At 39.3% G+C, this 17,221-nt stretch overlaps 1 protein-coding gene across 3 annotated transcripts in view; it reads right to left on the reverse strand.

Moving 5' to 3' along the window:
- The window catches only part of PLCB1 (phospholipase C beta 1), a 497,164-nt gene that overhangs the window by 211,657 nt on the left and 268,286 nt on the right, over positions 1–17,221 (reverse strand). For all 3 annotated transcript variants that reach the window (XM_081321970.1, XM_081321971.1, XM_081321972.1), the window contains exon 4: positions 2,410–2,553. In XM_081321970.1, the coding sequence (XP_081178096.1) occupies positions 2,410–2,553 (144 nt within the window). The remainder of the gene's footprint in view (positions 1–2,409; positions 2,554–17,221) is intronic.

A 17,221-nucleotide genomic window follows, 5' to 3' on the forward strand; every position in this document is an offset into this window, starting at 1 on the left:
ATACTGCAACCAATTTTGGTCACCATACTACAAAACAGATGTTGAAACTTTGGAAAAAGTTCAGAGAAGAGCAACTAAAATGATCAAAGGCCTGGAGACTAAAACATATGAAGAACTGCTGCAGGACTGGGTTTGGCTAGTCTAAAGAAAAGAAGAAATAGGGGTGACATGATAGCAGCATTCCAGTACTTGAGGGCTGCAACAAAGAAGAAGGGGTCAAATTATTCTCCAAAGCACCAGAGGGCAGGACAAGAAACAATGCTTGGAAACTGATCAAAGAGAGAAATAACCTGGAATTAAGGAGAAAGTTCCTGACAGAACAATTAACCAGTGGAACTGCTTGCCTTCAGAAATGGTGGGCACTCCATCACTGGAGGTTTTTAAGAAGAGATTGGAAAGTCACTTGTCTGAGATGGTATAGGTTCTCCTGCTTGAGCAGGGGGCTGGACTAGAAGACCTCCAAGGTCTGTTCTATTCTAAAGTATCATGATATGAGTCTAATCCCTTTTGAACATGCTCTGAGATTTTCTTTTAATTACACAGTACTAAGATATTTACCTTACATAATACTAAGAAGTTAGCCTAATTAAAGAGTTCAACTTAGTGCAAAGTTCAATTTTATTACTAATTATGGCCACATAAATAAAGAGAAAGAGAATAGATGCATTTTCTCTCCTGTCCTCAAAGAAAGAATGCATTTTCCTTGTCTATGCACAAGAGTATCAATGTGTTATGTCGATGCATAATAATCTACTTTTTGACACATGAGCAATATAGAGTCCTAGATCTTGACCATTTTAAACTGAATAAAAAGATCATGCCTGAATATTTCAAATATTCTAAGAAATAGAATGTCATAACTATGATAATTTTTACAAGCTGATGAAGCAAACAGTTGCTTAATTTAGGACTGTTATTTAATAGTATATAAAAAAGAAATGGACTACAGTACATGCCTGAATGACAATGTACCATAATATTGCTTAACATTGAGCTGCTCAGTCACCACCTTGAATCGTGAGATGGGTGGCATATACAGGTGAAACTCAAAAAATTAGAATATTGTGCAAAAGTTCATTTATTTCAGTAATGCAACTTAAAGGGGGAAACTAATATATGAGATAGACTCAATACATGCAAAGCAAGATAGTTCAAGCCGTGATTTGTCATAATTGTGATGATTATGGCGTACAGCTCATGAAAACCCCAAATCCACAATCTCAGAAAATTAGAATATTGTGAAAAGGTGCAATATTCTAGGCTCAAAGTGTCCTACTCTAATCAGCTAATTAAGCCATAACACCTGCAAAGGGTTCCTGAGCCTTTAAATGGTCTCTCAGTCTGGTTCAGTAGGAATCACAATCATGGGGAAGACTGCTGACCTGACAGTTGTGCAGAAAATCATCATTGACACCCTCCATAAGGAGGAAAAGCCTCAAAAGGTAATTGCAAAAGAAGTTGGATGTTGGAAGTGCTGTACCAAAGCACATTAATAGAGAGTTATGTGGAAGGCAAAAGTGTGGAAGAAAAAGGTGCACAAGCAGCAGGTATGACCGCAGCCTGGAGAGGATTGTCAGGAAAAGGCCATTGTAGAAAGTGATTGTTTGTAGCGAATCCATTTTTCACTATGGTTGTCAGGCCCGGGAAACCAAGAATGACACATATTTTGGCAAACCCATCATAAATGGTGGTCACATGACTATCGGATGCTACAAATGGACATAAAGGTGACTGTGTTGCCGAGCAGCTGAAGTGAAATCGTGTGACTGTGAGCAAGATGGGGAAAGACTGTCAGAACTTTGAGATCTCCTTTTCTCCAGATAGGTCATAGATTTGAATGGTCGCTAAGCAACCAGGCGTAGCAATAGCACTTAGATTTATATACTGCTTCACAGTGCTTTACCAGCCCTTTCTAAGCAGTTTACAGAGTCAGCATATTGCCCCCCCCCAACAATCTGGATCCTCATTTTACCGACCTCGGAAGGATGGAAGGCTGAGTTCGATGAGAATCGAACTGCCAAACTGCAGGCAGATAGCAGTCAGCAGACGTAGCCTGCAGTACTGCTTTCTAACCCTGCCACCACGGCTCAGGTAAGTTGAGAACTATCTGTATATTGACAGCATACCTACCATATTTTTCTGTGTATAAGATGCCAGTAGTTTTAACTAAATAAAACTACTAAGAACAAGTTTTGGAACACAATGGTTTACACCACAGATGTTTAGAAAGAAAACTGCTAAGATCCATGTTATGTAGTTCTTGACACATTTTTTTTGAAAATATGACTAGATGCTACCAACAGACCCCAAACTAATCCATATAATTTCTAGCTGGGGTCACATTCAATTTAAAAACAAATATTAATACATCTTTTCAGTATTAAGGGGGAAAAATCTGAATTTCCATACCTTTGCTATTTCTTCCTGAGCAGCTACTAAATTCAAGTAAGATATATTGACCAGGTCAGGGCCATACACAATTGTAAGCATTCGATTTTCTATGCCTCGCCCTCCTGCATTTACTGCATCCAGGTGTTCACGTACTTTTGGATCCTGAAAGCAAAAAAGACAGCAAAATATTAAAGTTTATTTTCTGAAATTCAATTTTGACGTAAAACTATGAGTTGTATTGCAAGCAACTAAATTTCCAGATGAAACCATCCCATATGGGATTCTCTCTTTCTACATGGTTGTAATACCCTGTATTCTAAGCTACATCCTGGGCACATATATTTCCTAGTAGTGGGATGCAGGGAGCAGTATGATAGCTTGCAAAATGTCTTTAGGTTAGAAATTCCAGGTTGTATAGAACAGTGTGAACATGTTTGTGGTAAAATTGGGCTGTTGCCCTTGTGGTATGCTGGCCATACGATGCCAAAACTGACCCTCACTACTAAAAAGAAATGGTCTATCTTTTCTTTGTCTTCATCATATGAAAATCTCAGTTGCCAAAAGCCATGATGGGCCCATTATACATGGTTACAACATGACAGATGATGTCTTGGAATGTAGGAGGAGCATATTGAAATAAAATGAACTTAAATGAAGAAAAGGATGCTGTACCTTTGTGAAACCAAAACCGAGAGGAAGGGATGTAAGATGGTCTGATCTGATAAAATGCAGTTTATGAGGTGGTGAAAGTTTAGGTTGAATTATAGGTGAAAAGGGCCTCATGTCAGAAAGTCTGAACTAATGGTATCTAGATTGTTATAGAAGATATGTTTGGAAATAGTTTATTGTTGGAGTTGGCTCATGTTACACTCCAGCGAATGTAAATTATGAAGAATTTGCAGTGAGATTTGCTGCAGAAAATTGTGCAGTATTCAGGCTGCATAAGATTTAGGAGAAAAACCTATTCTGTTATTCTGTTAATTGACGAGAATGAATGCATGGTGGGAATGAGAGAAGTGAATAAACAACAAAAAACAAAACCTGGACCATTTAGAAAATGGTCTCATTATTAAACTACTTTCACTAATGGAATATTTTTCTAAAATGCAATCACAACCTGCTTTCTTGCAACTTAAACCCATTATTCCCTGTCCTATAGTTTGTATTAATTCTCTGCCTAAAACCAAAAGTTATTCCTTTTCCAAGCACAATTTCCTGAGAATCTAGGAAGCAAGATTTTTTTTAAAGAAAAAAGGGATGAGATTACAAGATTTCCGGCAATTGAATTAGTTCTTACTGATCTTAAGAAGCTCCTGGTGATTTCTAAAACCATATGTATATGTATATGTATGTCAAACTAACGTCCACGCCAGAGAGCGCAAGCCTGAAGAACGACGACGTGGCACGGTTGACTGCAAGAAAACCTTTACTATGAAGAGATCCATGCAAATACAAAGGCAGCGTTGGGAGCTACTCGCCCCAACGCGCCTTTTATCCCGTGCCTGTAACTAGGCAGCAGCCCCACCCATGGGCCCCACCCCTTCCCCCGTGCAGACCAGCATCCGCCTGGCCTGTGTAAATACTCCACCCCCCTACTCCGTCGACCCACTCCCAGCTCCTCCCACTGGCACCGAGATCCCCAGCGTGAAGAAAAGTGTAAGCCCAGCTTCCCCCTAAGGTCCCGGGCGTGCTCCCCCCCCCACCGCAACACCCTGCGCCACACCCATGGCCCCCTGGCAGCCTCCAAAGTCCGGGCACAACTGTACAGCGCCTCGCGTCGCTGCCGGCTTGCATGCAGCTACCGCTTCCGGGGTCGCAAGGCAGCCGCCCATGCCCACGTGTGCCTCCAACACGGCTGCCAGGCCGCCGTCAGCTCCGTGAAGTCCCGTGAGGCCTGTGCGACCGCCGGCGGCTGTTCCTGGCCGCCGCTCAGCTGCTCGGGCCGTGCGACCGCCGGCGGCTGTTTCTGGCCGCCTCCCAGCTGATCGAGCCGCGCGACCACCGGTAGCCGTTTCCGGCCGCCTCCAAGGGAGACTGAAATGTATTTCTAACTTATTAGTTTTCATCAGTCAGCCATACCCTTCTGAGATTCGAACCTGGGCTGATTGCACATGAGGCAGTGTTTTTACCTCTTGAGCCACAGGATCTCTCTCGCTTTGTTAGCTTTTTCTGCAAGGGGAGATATGTGTAAAATGTTAACTATTTAGATTACCTTGCTAGACCCCAAACATGGGGCAAAGATAGGCTGAAAACAGGAAATAAAGATTTGCCCCATGTTTGGGGCCTAGCAAGCTAATCTAAATAGTTAACATTTGACATATATATATATATATATTGATTTTCCAATATTACAATTATATCTTTGAAAAGCAACGTGGTGTCTGGGTTACAATAGTTCCATTTCATACAGGTACATTTTAATACAAATCTCCAATTTGTTGTAGGCAATATTTCCTCTCTTTTTCCTTTAATACATATTGTCTCTTATCTAAACCAGTGTTTTTCAACCACTGTTCCGCGGCACACTAGTGTGCCGCGAGATGTTGCCTGGTGTGCCGTGGGAAAAATTGAAAAGTAATTATAAAATACTTTCTTTGTGTTTATTTGATTCCTTCTCAAGAGAATTACTTTATATATAGTCAATATAGGCACAGAGTTAAATTTTTTAACATTTTCTAATGGTGGAGTGCCTCGTGATTTTTTTCATGAAACAAGTGTGCCTTTGCCCAAAAAAGGTTGAAAAACACTGATCTAAACTAACATACTTATTTTATCTATCAGTTATTTAATGGTTTCCTTGCATTTGTGAATACTTTTATATATTTATTTTAACATTTCATCTTTAAGGTAGGATGTGTATCTAGATTATTAGGCATTGGAGAGAACTGTACTAAAGGGAAGTGGGGGTCACCTAGAAATATGAAAATGAGAAAATTCAAACATTTAATTTTAATATTAATGCAAATTAAAGCTGGGAAAATTTATAAGGTATAAAATATATTTCTATTGATGCAAATTAAAATTGGATTTATATCTTCTTCAGTCTTATTACATTGTTGAGGAATTGTTGTAAGCAATCACCTTTCCAATATCTTCCACACTGTTATCAAGCTAAGTACCCACCCACCCACATTATACCAGCACATGTGATTTTTGTTTACCAAATGCAGTTATTTGATGCTAATTTTAAATCCATTATTTTCAATCCATGTCTCTAATCTACTAAGGTAATGAATATTAAAGACATAAACAATATTTGATTATCACATCCAATTTTGTTGCACTTGCAAATCTAAATTATCAGAGCTAGCTTTAAAGTTTCTACATCCCCACTCCAGTTTGATGAGGAATTGTTGAAGAATTCTCTTTTGAATGTGATTTGAGCTGCCTTGGTATCTTCTTCCTTTTCATGCATCCCAGCTTACATTTTGTTGTTGTTGTTGTTAGCTGCGAAGTCGTGTCCGACCCATCGCGACCCTATGGACAACATTCCTCCAGGCCTTCCTGTCCTCTACCATCTTCTGGAGTCCATTTAAGCTCACGCCTACTGCTTCAGTGACTCCATCCAGCCACCTCATTCTCTGTCGTCCCCTTCTTCTATTGCCCTCGATCTTTCCCAGCATTAGGCTCTTCTCCAGTGAGTCCTTCCTTCTCATTAGGTGGCCAAAGTATTTGAGTTTTAGCTTCAGGATCTGGCCTTCTAAAGAGCAGTCAGGATTGATCTCCTCTAGGACGGACCGGTTTGATCGCCTGGCAGTCCAAGGGACTCGCAGGAGTCTTTTCCAGCACCATAGTTCAAAGGCCTCAATTTTTTGGCGCTCAGCCTTTCTTATGGTCCAACTTTCACTGCCATACATTGCAACTGGGAAGACCATAGCCTTGACTATACGCACTTTTGTTGACAGGGTGATGTCTCTGCTTTTTAGTGTGCTGTCTAGATTTGCCATGGCTTTCCTCCCCAGGAGCAAGCGTCTTTTAATTTCTTGGCTACAGTCCCCATCTGCAGTGATCTTGGAGCCCAGGAAAATAAAATCTGTCACTACTTCCATTTCTTCCCCATCTATTTGCCAGGAATTGAGAGGGCCAGATGCCATGATCTTGGTTTTCTTAATGTTAAGTTTCAACCCAAGTTTTGCACTCTCCTTCTTCACCTGCAACAAGAGGCTCTTTAGTTCTTCTTCACTTTCTGCCATTAGAGTGGTATCATCTGCGTATCTTAGGTTGTTGATATTTCTTCCGGCAATCTTAATTCCAACTTTTGATTCATCTAGCCCTGCCTTTCTCATGATGTGCTCTGCATATAAGTTAAATAGGCAGGGCGACAGTATACAGCCTTGCCGGACTCCTTTCCCAATTTTGAACCAATCAGTGGTTCCGTGTCCAGTTCTCACTGTTGCTTCTTGACCCGCATATAGGTTCCTCAAGAGACAAATAAGATGGTCTGGTACTCCCATCTCTTTAAGAACTTGCCACAGTTTGTTATGATCCACACAATCAAAGGCTTTAGCATAGTCAATGAAGCAGAAGTAGATGTTTTTCTGGAACTCCCTAGCTTTCTCCATGATCCAGCGTATGTTGGCAATTTGATCTCTAGTTCCTCTGCCTCTTCGAAATCCTGCCTGTACTTCTGGTAGTTCTCGATCCACATACTGCTGAAGTCTAGCTTGTAGGATTTTAAGCATGACTTTACTAGCATGAGAAATGAGTGCAATGGTGCGATAGTTTGAACATTCTTTGGCACTGCCTTTCTTTGGAATTGGAATGTAAACTGATCTTTTCCAATCCTGTGGCCACTGTTGAGTTTTCCAAATTTGCTGGCAAACTGAGTGTAGCACTTTTACTGCACTGTCTTTTAAGATTTTGAATAGCTCAGCTGGAATACTGTCACCTCCACTAGCTTTGTTGTTGCTCAGCTTTTCTAAGGCCCACTTCACTTCACATTCTAGGATGTCTGGCTCGAGGTCAGTGACCACCTCATTGTGATTATCAGGGACGTTAAGCTCATTCTTGTATAGTTCTTCTGTGTAATTTTGCCACCTCTTCTTAATCTCTTCTGCCTCTGTTAGGTCCCTGCCATTTTGGTCCTTTATCATGCCCATTTTTGCATTAAACGTTCCCTTCATCTCTCCAATTTTCTTGAAAAGATCTCTGGTCCTCCCTATTCTATTGTTTTCTTCTATTTCTTTGCACTGTTCATTTAAGAAGGCATTCTTATCTCTTCTAGCTATTCTCTGGAATTCTGCATTCAATTGGGCGTATCTATGTTTTTCTCCCTTGCCTTTCGCTTCCCTCCTTTCCTCAGCTATTTGCAAAGCTTCCTCAGACAGCCATTTTGCTTTCTTGCATTTCTTTTTCTTTGGGATGGTTTTGGTTGCTACCTCTTGTACAATGTCGCGAACCTCTGTCCATAGTTCTTCAGGCACTCTGTCTATCAGATCTAATTCCTTAAATCTATTTGTCACCTCTACTGTATATTCAACAGGGATATGGTTTAATTCATACCTGAGTGGCCTAGTGCTTTTCCCTACTTTCTTCAGTTTAAGCCTAAACTTTGCAAGGAGAAGCTCATGGTCTGAGCCACAGTCAGCTCCTGGTCTTGTTTTTACTGACTGTATAGAGCTTCTCCATCTTTGGCTGCAGAGCATATAGTCAATCTGATTTCTGTGTTGACCATCTGGTGATGTCCATGTGTAGAGCCGTCTCTTGGGTTGTTGGAAAAGAGTGTTTGCTATGACCATCGTATTCTCTTGACAAAATTCTATAAGCCTGTGCCCTGCTTCATTTTGTACTCCAAGGCCAAACTTGCCTGTTATTCCAGTTATCTTTTGGCTTCCTACTTTAGCATTCCAATCCCCCATGATGATAAGGACATCATTTTTTGGTGTTAGTTCTATAAGGTGCTGTAGGGCTTCGTAGAACCGGTCAATTTCATCCTCTTCAGCACTGGTGGTTGGGGCATAGACTTGGACTACTGTGATATTGAATGGTTTGCCTTGGATTCGAACTGAGATCATTCTGTCATTTTGAGGATTGTATCCCAGTATTGCTTTTCCTACTCTTTTATTGACTATGAAGGCTACTCCATTTCTTCTGAGGGATTCTTGTCCGCAGTAGTATACCTGATGGTCATCTGAATTAAATTCACCCATTCCTGTCCATTTTAGTTCGCTGATACCTAAGATGTCGATGTTCAGTCTTGTCATCTCTTGTTTGACCACGTCCAGCTTTGCTTGATTCATGGATCTTACATTCCAGGTTCCTATGGAGAAAAAATCTTTACAGCATCGGACTTTCCTTTCACCACCAGACACATCCACAGCTGAGCGTCCTTTCGGCTTTGGCCCAGTCGCTTCATTCTTTCTGGCGCTACTAGTACTAGCCCTCTGCTCTTCCCCAGTAGCATATTGGACGCCTTCCGACCTGAGGGGCTCATCTTCCAGCGTCATATCGTTTTGCCTTTTGGTACTGTCCATAGGGTTTTCATGGCAAAGATACTGGAGTGGGTTGCCATTTCCTTCTCCAGTGGATCACGTTTTGTCAGAACTCTCGGCTATGACCTGTCCGTCTTGGGTGGCCCTGCACGGCATAGCTCATAGCTTCATTGAATTACGCAAGCCCCTTCGCCACGACAAGGCAGTAATCCATGAAGGAGGCTTACATTTTAGAAGCTTCCAAATCAGAAAAACCCCACAGTATTTTCTAAATGTTTACAGCATTTTTACAATTGTGATAGTTGATTTTTTTTTAAAAAAGAAGATACTGTTAGTTTGGCAACATTTTTTCTTGGGAAGTCTATGCTTAGTTCTGGTAATTGCTACATTTTTTTTCCAAGCTGGTTTCAGAAGGACACTTTTATTATCTGTTTTAGAATCTTTTGGACTGCTCGGGAATCCTCTTTCTGTCCTCTTTTTGAAGATGGGGAAACATTTGTCAAGTGCTAGGGAAACCAGGAGATTCAGGCAGTTCAAATGAGTGTAAAGATTTATTGCAAGCTTAATAAGCTCTCTACAAAAATCTGAACTACTAATGGTCATGCGAAATGGGTGGCAATAAGAAGGCATTCAAGGTAGGCTGAGCTTAGATCTCTTGTGGGTGCACAGGGATTCGTGACTTATAATGCATTTGACTCCTCCCTCAGATTCAGCCTGGTAATCTTCTACATTGTCCTCTGGCATTTGATCTTTTCTGTATTTCTTCTCAGGTAGTCTACAGTATCTTCTAGCATCACCCAGACTTTCCTGGGAGATCTTTCAATACTTATATAGTGAGTTCTGATTAACAGATAATAAAGTGGAATTATAAAGTATACTTCTCAAACATTTCTCCAATTTAATTTATAAAGCTCATCTGGACCATAACTGAACTGCTTCAAATTAATTTTGCCTTGGAGAGTTCCTGATGGTGGAAACCATGCCTCCTTAGCGGTAGGGTCATCATCATTATGGAGTTCCCTTTCATGGGAAGTTTATTTAGTATCCTCAATGTATATTTTTAAAAAGCTTTTAAAACTGGTTGCCTGCATTTGCTTTCATCTGATTAATTTGAGTTGCCCTTTTAAAATGGCCTTTTCATCAATCATTAGTATTGCCATTATTTTGGTGGTTGGCTTTCGAGATAGATTGCGATTAATTTTGTATTTAATTTGCAGTTTCATTGTTTTTAGTGTATAAATCAGTTTGGCAGGGCTGCACACAGGTTTATAAGCAAACTAACCAGCTACTTCTCTTCTTGGCAACCAAGAGTTTGATCCCCCTAAAACTTCATCTGAAATAACCATTCTTTCAATAGTAAAAGGAATAAATATCATTTCCATCAATCATATCAGCCAGAAATTCTGGGAGAAGTCATAACTCTTATGATTTGCAAAACTGGTTTTTTGAAACTGAGCTCTCCTTAATTTATCCCATATAATCTTCTGAAGTTATGAAATACCCTGACCGTTGGCCAAAGTCAGCCTTATTTGGTGTCAGCCATGATGATTAATAAACAATTGCCTTGATCTGACAAGATAAGAAGCAAGGAAAGCAAAGGGCCAGTTTATTAAAAGCTCAAGCAGTGATTTATTTTTACATACATTTGTTGTCACCAAGCCAGGCAAAGACTTCTTTCAAATGCAATGAAATGCCCTTTCCTATTAACCTTGACAAAATGTCGGTACTACTTTTTTAAAAAAAAATAAAGGGGGGGAGGCAAAGAGAGCAAAGTAATAGCAGACTTCTACACAACATTTCTTCTCAATTATTTAGAAATTATTAAGTTTATGGTTCTCTTGATCCTTGTTTGACCTGACTCCCATTTTGGTGCTTTAGCATTTTCCAATCAGAAATTGCAAAGAGTCAAAAAGGGGCAAAACCACTCTTGAAGATGATCCTACAGATACCGGTTGTCCTCCGGGTGAGATTCAAGGTGTTGGTAATGACCTACAAAGCCCTACATGGCATGGGTCCGGATTACCTACGGCAACACCTGCGGCCGGCGTCAACTTCCCTCCGTCCAGTGCGCCCCCACAGAGAGGGCCTCCTCAGGGTGCCTCCGATCAAAGAATGTCGACTGGTGGCCCCCAGGAGGAGGGCGTTCTCTGTGGGCGCGCCAGACCTGTGGAACCGCTTGCTGGTCGAGCTCCGGATGGCCCCCGACCTTCGCTCCTTCCGGCGCGATCTAAAAACTTATTTATTCGATCAATCTGACCTGGTTTGATGGGTTAGGGTTGGGGTTTTAATATGGGTTTTAATTATTGTTTATATTCGGGCATAATATTTAATTGTCTTTTAACTTTTGTATTTCACTTTTACATTTATTGCCCTGTACACCGCCCTGAGTCCTTCGGGAGAAGGGCGGTATAAAAATCGAATAAAACTAAACTAAAACTAAAAACCATATTATTAACCCACACTGAAAAATATGCACAACAAAATTATCACTCATGAATACACACTGCTGAGTGGAGTTGTTACCATGGGATTGGGTAGAAGCAACACATAGATGTATATTTTGATACATTTGACTTGATGAACGTAAAATTATGTTGAAATCTGCACAAAAGATCCAGTACATGAAAGAGAAGGGATGGGAGGAAAATGCATGTGACACAACAAGTAAAGCTTCATTCTGAGCAGCACAACACAAAGAACAACTTAAAAACATTTTTATCATCCCAGGAAGAATGATTTGACCGTTCGCTAATGTCAGAGGAGAAGGATGTGTATGTCATATGATTTGCTTAAAATTACTCTGACTTGGCAGTAAGAAGGAAAACATTGCTGTATTGCCTTTGATGAAGTAAGATTCAATTGCCAATCCAGCTGTACTATTTTGTGCCCAGAATAAAACAGGATATCATTTTATGTTTTGCCTCTTGAGCTTCTCTGCCACTGCTTACTATCTATTCTTGGTGCCCATTCACTCCAGGTTTGCTTCGTAACTTAGCTTTTTTACAACGAATTCTAAGAACAAAGTACAGATACATTTTTATTTTAAACAAGATGAGAGTCATACATTCTGAGAAGGATGAGAGCTCTTCAAGCTACAGGAAAATCTGATACATAATTGTGTATTATATGTACTGTGCATGCAGTATCCAGAGACTGGAGAAATTATAGCTTCATAAATGAGCTGGGATTATAGGGAACCAAAAAGCTTTTTTTTTCTAGTATGGATGAGGCAAAAATTAGTGTGTTGTCTTGGCCAGGAACTAGACCATAAAATGAGAATATTCCATCCTGGGCAAAAAAAACCCCACCTCCTGAGAAGATGAGTTTTCAATTATTTGAGAGTATATTCTAGCTATAGGTGGTGGATATATTATGCATAGCTACTGCCACAGCTTCATTTTTTTTAAGATCTTGCCCCGTCATAAAAATTTCTTATTTTGTTATAAGGCAATTCCAATCATACTAGAATATTGTGGAAAAGTTGGGGTTTGTTTGTTTTGTTTTTTGGAGAAAGGAAAATAATTAAAAACAGCACTTAATTTGATACAGAGCAATCACTATCCTTTCTCCAGTTAGACAATCAGCTATCTATATATCATAGCACAGGGTGGTTGGAGTATCCATAAAAAGAAGATTGGATCTGTGCAAAAGTAGATGTCGTAATTCTACAAAAACCAGCACATACAGCCTGCATAAAAGCAGTTGTTTGGCAGAATAAACTCTGGGGGACAAAAAAAGACAACAAACACAAACCTGCTAATATGCCCTTAATTTCCTGAATCATTTGCTTGTCTAAGGCATCCTACTGAGATATGGCCCTCTTGACTATTCTAACCATTTTGCTCAACCATCTCCTCAACATTGTCACAAAGTCCACGTGGTGCTGGCACCAAGCAGTGTTGAAAGTCTATTACTTGAGCAATCTTATTTTTTTATGTAGTGTACATCTGCTTTATTTTAAGCGAGTGACTGGCTCATTTATTTCATTATCACTCCAGCTGACAAAAGTCCACAGCTAGTGCTTCTCTAGTGCACAAAAAGGTGTATTTGCAGATACCAACCATGACAGAAGCTGCAGGCATTTTTGTACAAAATAATCCCTGTCACCCACCAATCTTCTGAAATAAGGCCAGTGATGACACTCATTTTCTGCGAGTATGAAAGTACGGTATTGCACTGTGCTTATTCAAGGCTGGCATCCACAGCCAGGATGAACTTCTAGGACTTAATTTCTTTATTTACAATTGCAGAATCAATATTCATTTGCTGGCTTAAGATATGTATTTCATTCACCCTTTAATATAAAAAAGTAGAGACACACAATAAGATACCATTAAAATAATTCAATGAATAATGGCCAAGACATAGTAATCAAAACCAACAGTATATCAACCAATCAATTCAAAAGCAACAATATTAAGTTGTTTTAAGTGGTATATAAAATTGAGGCCAGTAAAACATTGGCAGAAAAAAAATGTCGAAGAAAATTCAGTAGCAGCCAACTGCAAAACAGAGTTAATTGGCAAGGGGAAAAACAATCCTCTTTTCCCTATAGCCCCAAATTCTGTGCCAACCCGTACAATGCACTGACTCATGTCTTTGAGATAAGCCAAGAAAAATTCAGTAAGGTTACAACATTTCTCAGGGTGACAGGTTCAAAGCACGGGACTGAGGCTATGTTTTGAACAGACACTATCAAGGGACAGATGTCAAATCACCCAGAATGAAAGCGTAACCTTCCCTGCAAGTAAAAGGAAGGCTTACTTCTCCTGAAAAATTAAAGAGGAAATTTAATGCTAGATTATAAAATAAGGTGACAAATAATGAAGTGAGGTTTTACATCCAATGTATATGCTATAATAAAGATAATTTTTTAATAATGCTTGTCATATAAGTGAAATCTGGGGAAACATGTCATATTACCAAGAGCTACAATCTTGTACAAACATGACATTTCTTTTTCAGTTCTGTGCTGCTCAGTTCAATGTACCAGTGTGGAAATTTATTTATTTATTTATTTATTTATTGAACTTATATACCGCCCTTCTCCCGTAGGACCCAGGGCGGTTCACAAGGCAATTAAAACAATATTACAATACAAAAGTTAATAACAATTAAAATAGATTAAATTATCCTTGATTGAAAATCTAAAACCCCTATAACTCTGATTCAAAAACCCAATTACAATAAGTTAAAAATTAAAAATTCTCAGTCCTGGCCAGAAAGCTCAAAGAGCCAGGTCTTCAGGTCCCGGCAGAACGAACGAAAATCAGGGGCAGTCCTGAGCTCTACGGGTAGCTGGTTCCAAAGGGCAGGCGTGCCCACAGAGAAGGCCCTCCCCTTGGGTGTCGCCCGCCGGCAATCCTTTGCCGGCGGCACCCTGAGAAGGCCCTCCCTGTGGGAGTGCACAAGACGAAGGGAACTTGATGCCGGCAGCAGGTGTTCCCTCAGATATCCCGGACCCAAGCCATTTAGGGCTTTATAGGTCATCACCAGCACCTTGAATCTCACCCGGAGGGCAACCGGAAGCCAATGCAGCTCGCGGAGCAGAGGTGTTACATGGGAGTATCGGGAAGCCCCCATCACAACTCGTGCGGCTGCATTCTGCACCAGCTGAAGCCTCTGAGTGGTCCTCAAGGGCAGCCCCATGTAGAGAGCGTTGCAGTAGTCTAACCGGGAGGTCACGAGTGCATGAGTGACTGTGCGCAAGGCATCTCGGTCCAGATAGGGCCGCAACTGGCGCACCAGGCGAACCTGGGCAAAAGCCCCCCTGGTCACGGCTCCTATATGATCTTCAAAACTGAGGCGTGAGTCCAGGAGGACACCCAAGTTGCGAGCCCTATCGACGGGGGGTAACATCTCACCCCCCATCACTACCTGTAATGTGAAATTTTCTGTATGACACATATAAATCTAAATAAAATAAATAAATAAATAAATATGCCAGTAGCCCAATTTGGATCATGACTCAGAAACAGAGAAACCATAGAGAGTAGCCATGCTTGAAAATGCCTACCTTCTATAAATTAACTTCCCAGCTCCACTAATCACTATAATCAAAAGCAGATTTAGTAAAATATAATTGAAAAGTCTTTCAGGGTGAATCAAAATGATTTGAAAACCCTTTGAAGATGTACCTTAGCACTTATTAAAATATTCTTTGCTTTGGTCAGTTCATCGAACATGTATCAGTTAAGAATACAGACTAGAAAATTGGGCATGCATTTATTCTTCCATGAGGTCCACAGCACAGTCAAACCACATTTAGAATGTGTATCTACTTTTACTCTAACATCAATATTTACATCATTTACAAAAATAACTATGATCCCTTATTTTCCTCTCTAGTCACACCTTCCAGTCTCAGATCTATATAAGAGGAGATTGAATCTGCATTCAATTAAACTTTCTGTTGCTGACCTAACATGGACCATGTACTAATGGCCTCCTCTCCACAGCCAAAGATCTCTTCAGCATTAGTTCCCAGACTATCTGCATCGAGGGTTGAACGTTAAAACACAACTGGTGTGTGTGTTTAATAAGTTTAATTTTACTTGACCTTTCTGAAATGTCTCATCTCATTCATTCAGATGTCTCTGTATACCAAGGTAAGATCAAAAATCCTTGATGACCTATTTATGATAATAGTCAGTAGTTACTAAGATAGGAATTGAATAAGAACTTTGCTTTGACTAAAACTTAATTATAATTTTAAATTCAACTATGCCTAATTATGTTTTTTAATATTTAAATGAATTGGTCATTGAAGAAATAGAGCTGTAAAGAATATATGGTACAATAACACATCAAATGCATCAGTTAGCTTTGAGATCAAGCAACTAAATTTCATTTTTAATATGTGCCGTTGTGCCCACAGGAAAAAATGACAATAAAGCTTATCAAATCTAATCTAATTATGGAGAATGTAATATGCCTAAATATAGGCAGATATATTTACATCACTCGTTTCACAGTACAGATGGAATCACGAACACACACACATGCACATACACACAAACACACACAATATTTAAATTTCAGCAGCTTAAATATTACCCCATCAACACTTCATGAATGCAGTGACAAAGCTTTGTCATTTTTACTCTTTACTTAATGTGTTAAATTTTTAAACATTTGGGTTACTTAAAATTATAGAACAACAGTGAACAATTAGTTGCAAAATAATGTAACAATAAAACTTACAAACATATAAAGTCTTGGACATTTCTCATTAAAAAAAAACCCTCAAAAAATCAAACACTGATCAGATTGTACCAAATAATGTTTTTGGCCATCCTCTGTGCACAAAAAGATCCATTGTTCCTAATATTTTGACAATCTCCAAATGCTGAGGACACATCGAAGCTTCAACAGTAATTCTAACAATTGTGTAGATTTCTAAGATTTCTTTTTAATCTCATACTAAGAGCAAAAGAAATTACTTTCGTATTTTTTAAGTTATCCATTGTAAGTTTACAAAACAGTATTCAAATTAATTGTTTCAGATTGTGCAATAAATAACATATACTATATATCTCTTGTGGCACTGTGCAGATATTGAAACTACGGTACTTATCAGAATTTTAATGGGATCATGTAATAGGGATTTAACTACAGAGTTAATTTGTTCAATAATTTCTTTCCATAATTTTATTCTTTCATGCTAATTCAAGTAGATTTATAGTATACTGTATTAAATTATGTTTATTTTACCCAAATTCTAAAACAATAACCCAGAATTCAACCTTTCCAAAAGTTTGAACGTGTAGATTTAAAAAAAAAACATCCTTGGAAATCTACACACTACTAAAACTCTGATTTCCATTACCTTTAATTGGGTAAAATGGTGTACCATAGTTTTGAACCAAGGTACCTCAAATGGGTTAACTTACAGAATGTGCCCAAAATCCAGGAGCTATGATTCTCATGGAATTCAAATTTGGCAAACTTTGTAAAACATTTCACACCATAAACATTCATAAAGCAGCTTATGACATAATACAAAATGTCACAAAAACATTTCCTGTGCTGATGTTTCATTGAGCTGTTCAACATGGGCTATTTTCAAGGATGATAAACATCTCTGAATGTATTCCTACTTTTCCAGTGAAGACAGTACATTAGAAGTTCTGTCACTGGTGGAGGCATTGAGGAATCTGGTAAAGAAAACTCTCTGAAACAATGAGCCAAAAGGCTATCTAGTAGTTAACACTATTTGCCAGATTTACATGGCATATAATAATTAGACAAGCAAGGCTGAAATCACAATGACTGGTCTATACATTTGAAATTTATAGTGGATATTAATTTGTGCAAAGAAGGCTTTAGACATATTGTATTATATTTATTCAATTATTTTGCAGGGAAGAATAACTGTGGGAAAACTGCAGCATAGAATC

This window comes from Vipera berus (assembly GCF_964194415.1).
Source record: "Vipera berus genome assembly, chromosome: 1".
In the NCBI taxonomy this organism is placed as follows: Eukaryota; Metazoa; Chordata; class Lepidosauria; order Squamata; family Viperidae; genus Vipera; species Vipera berus.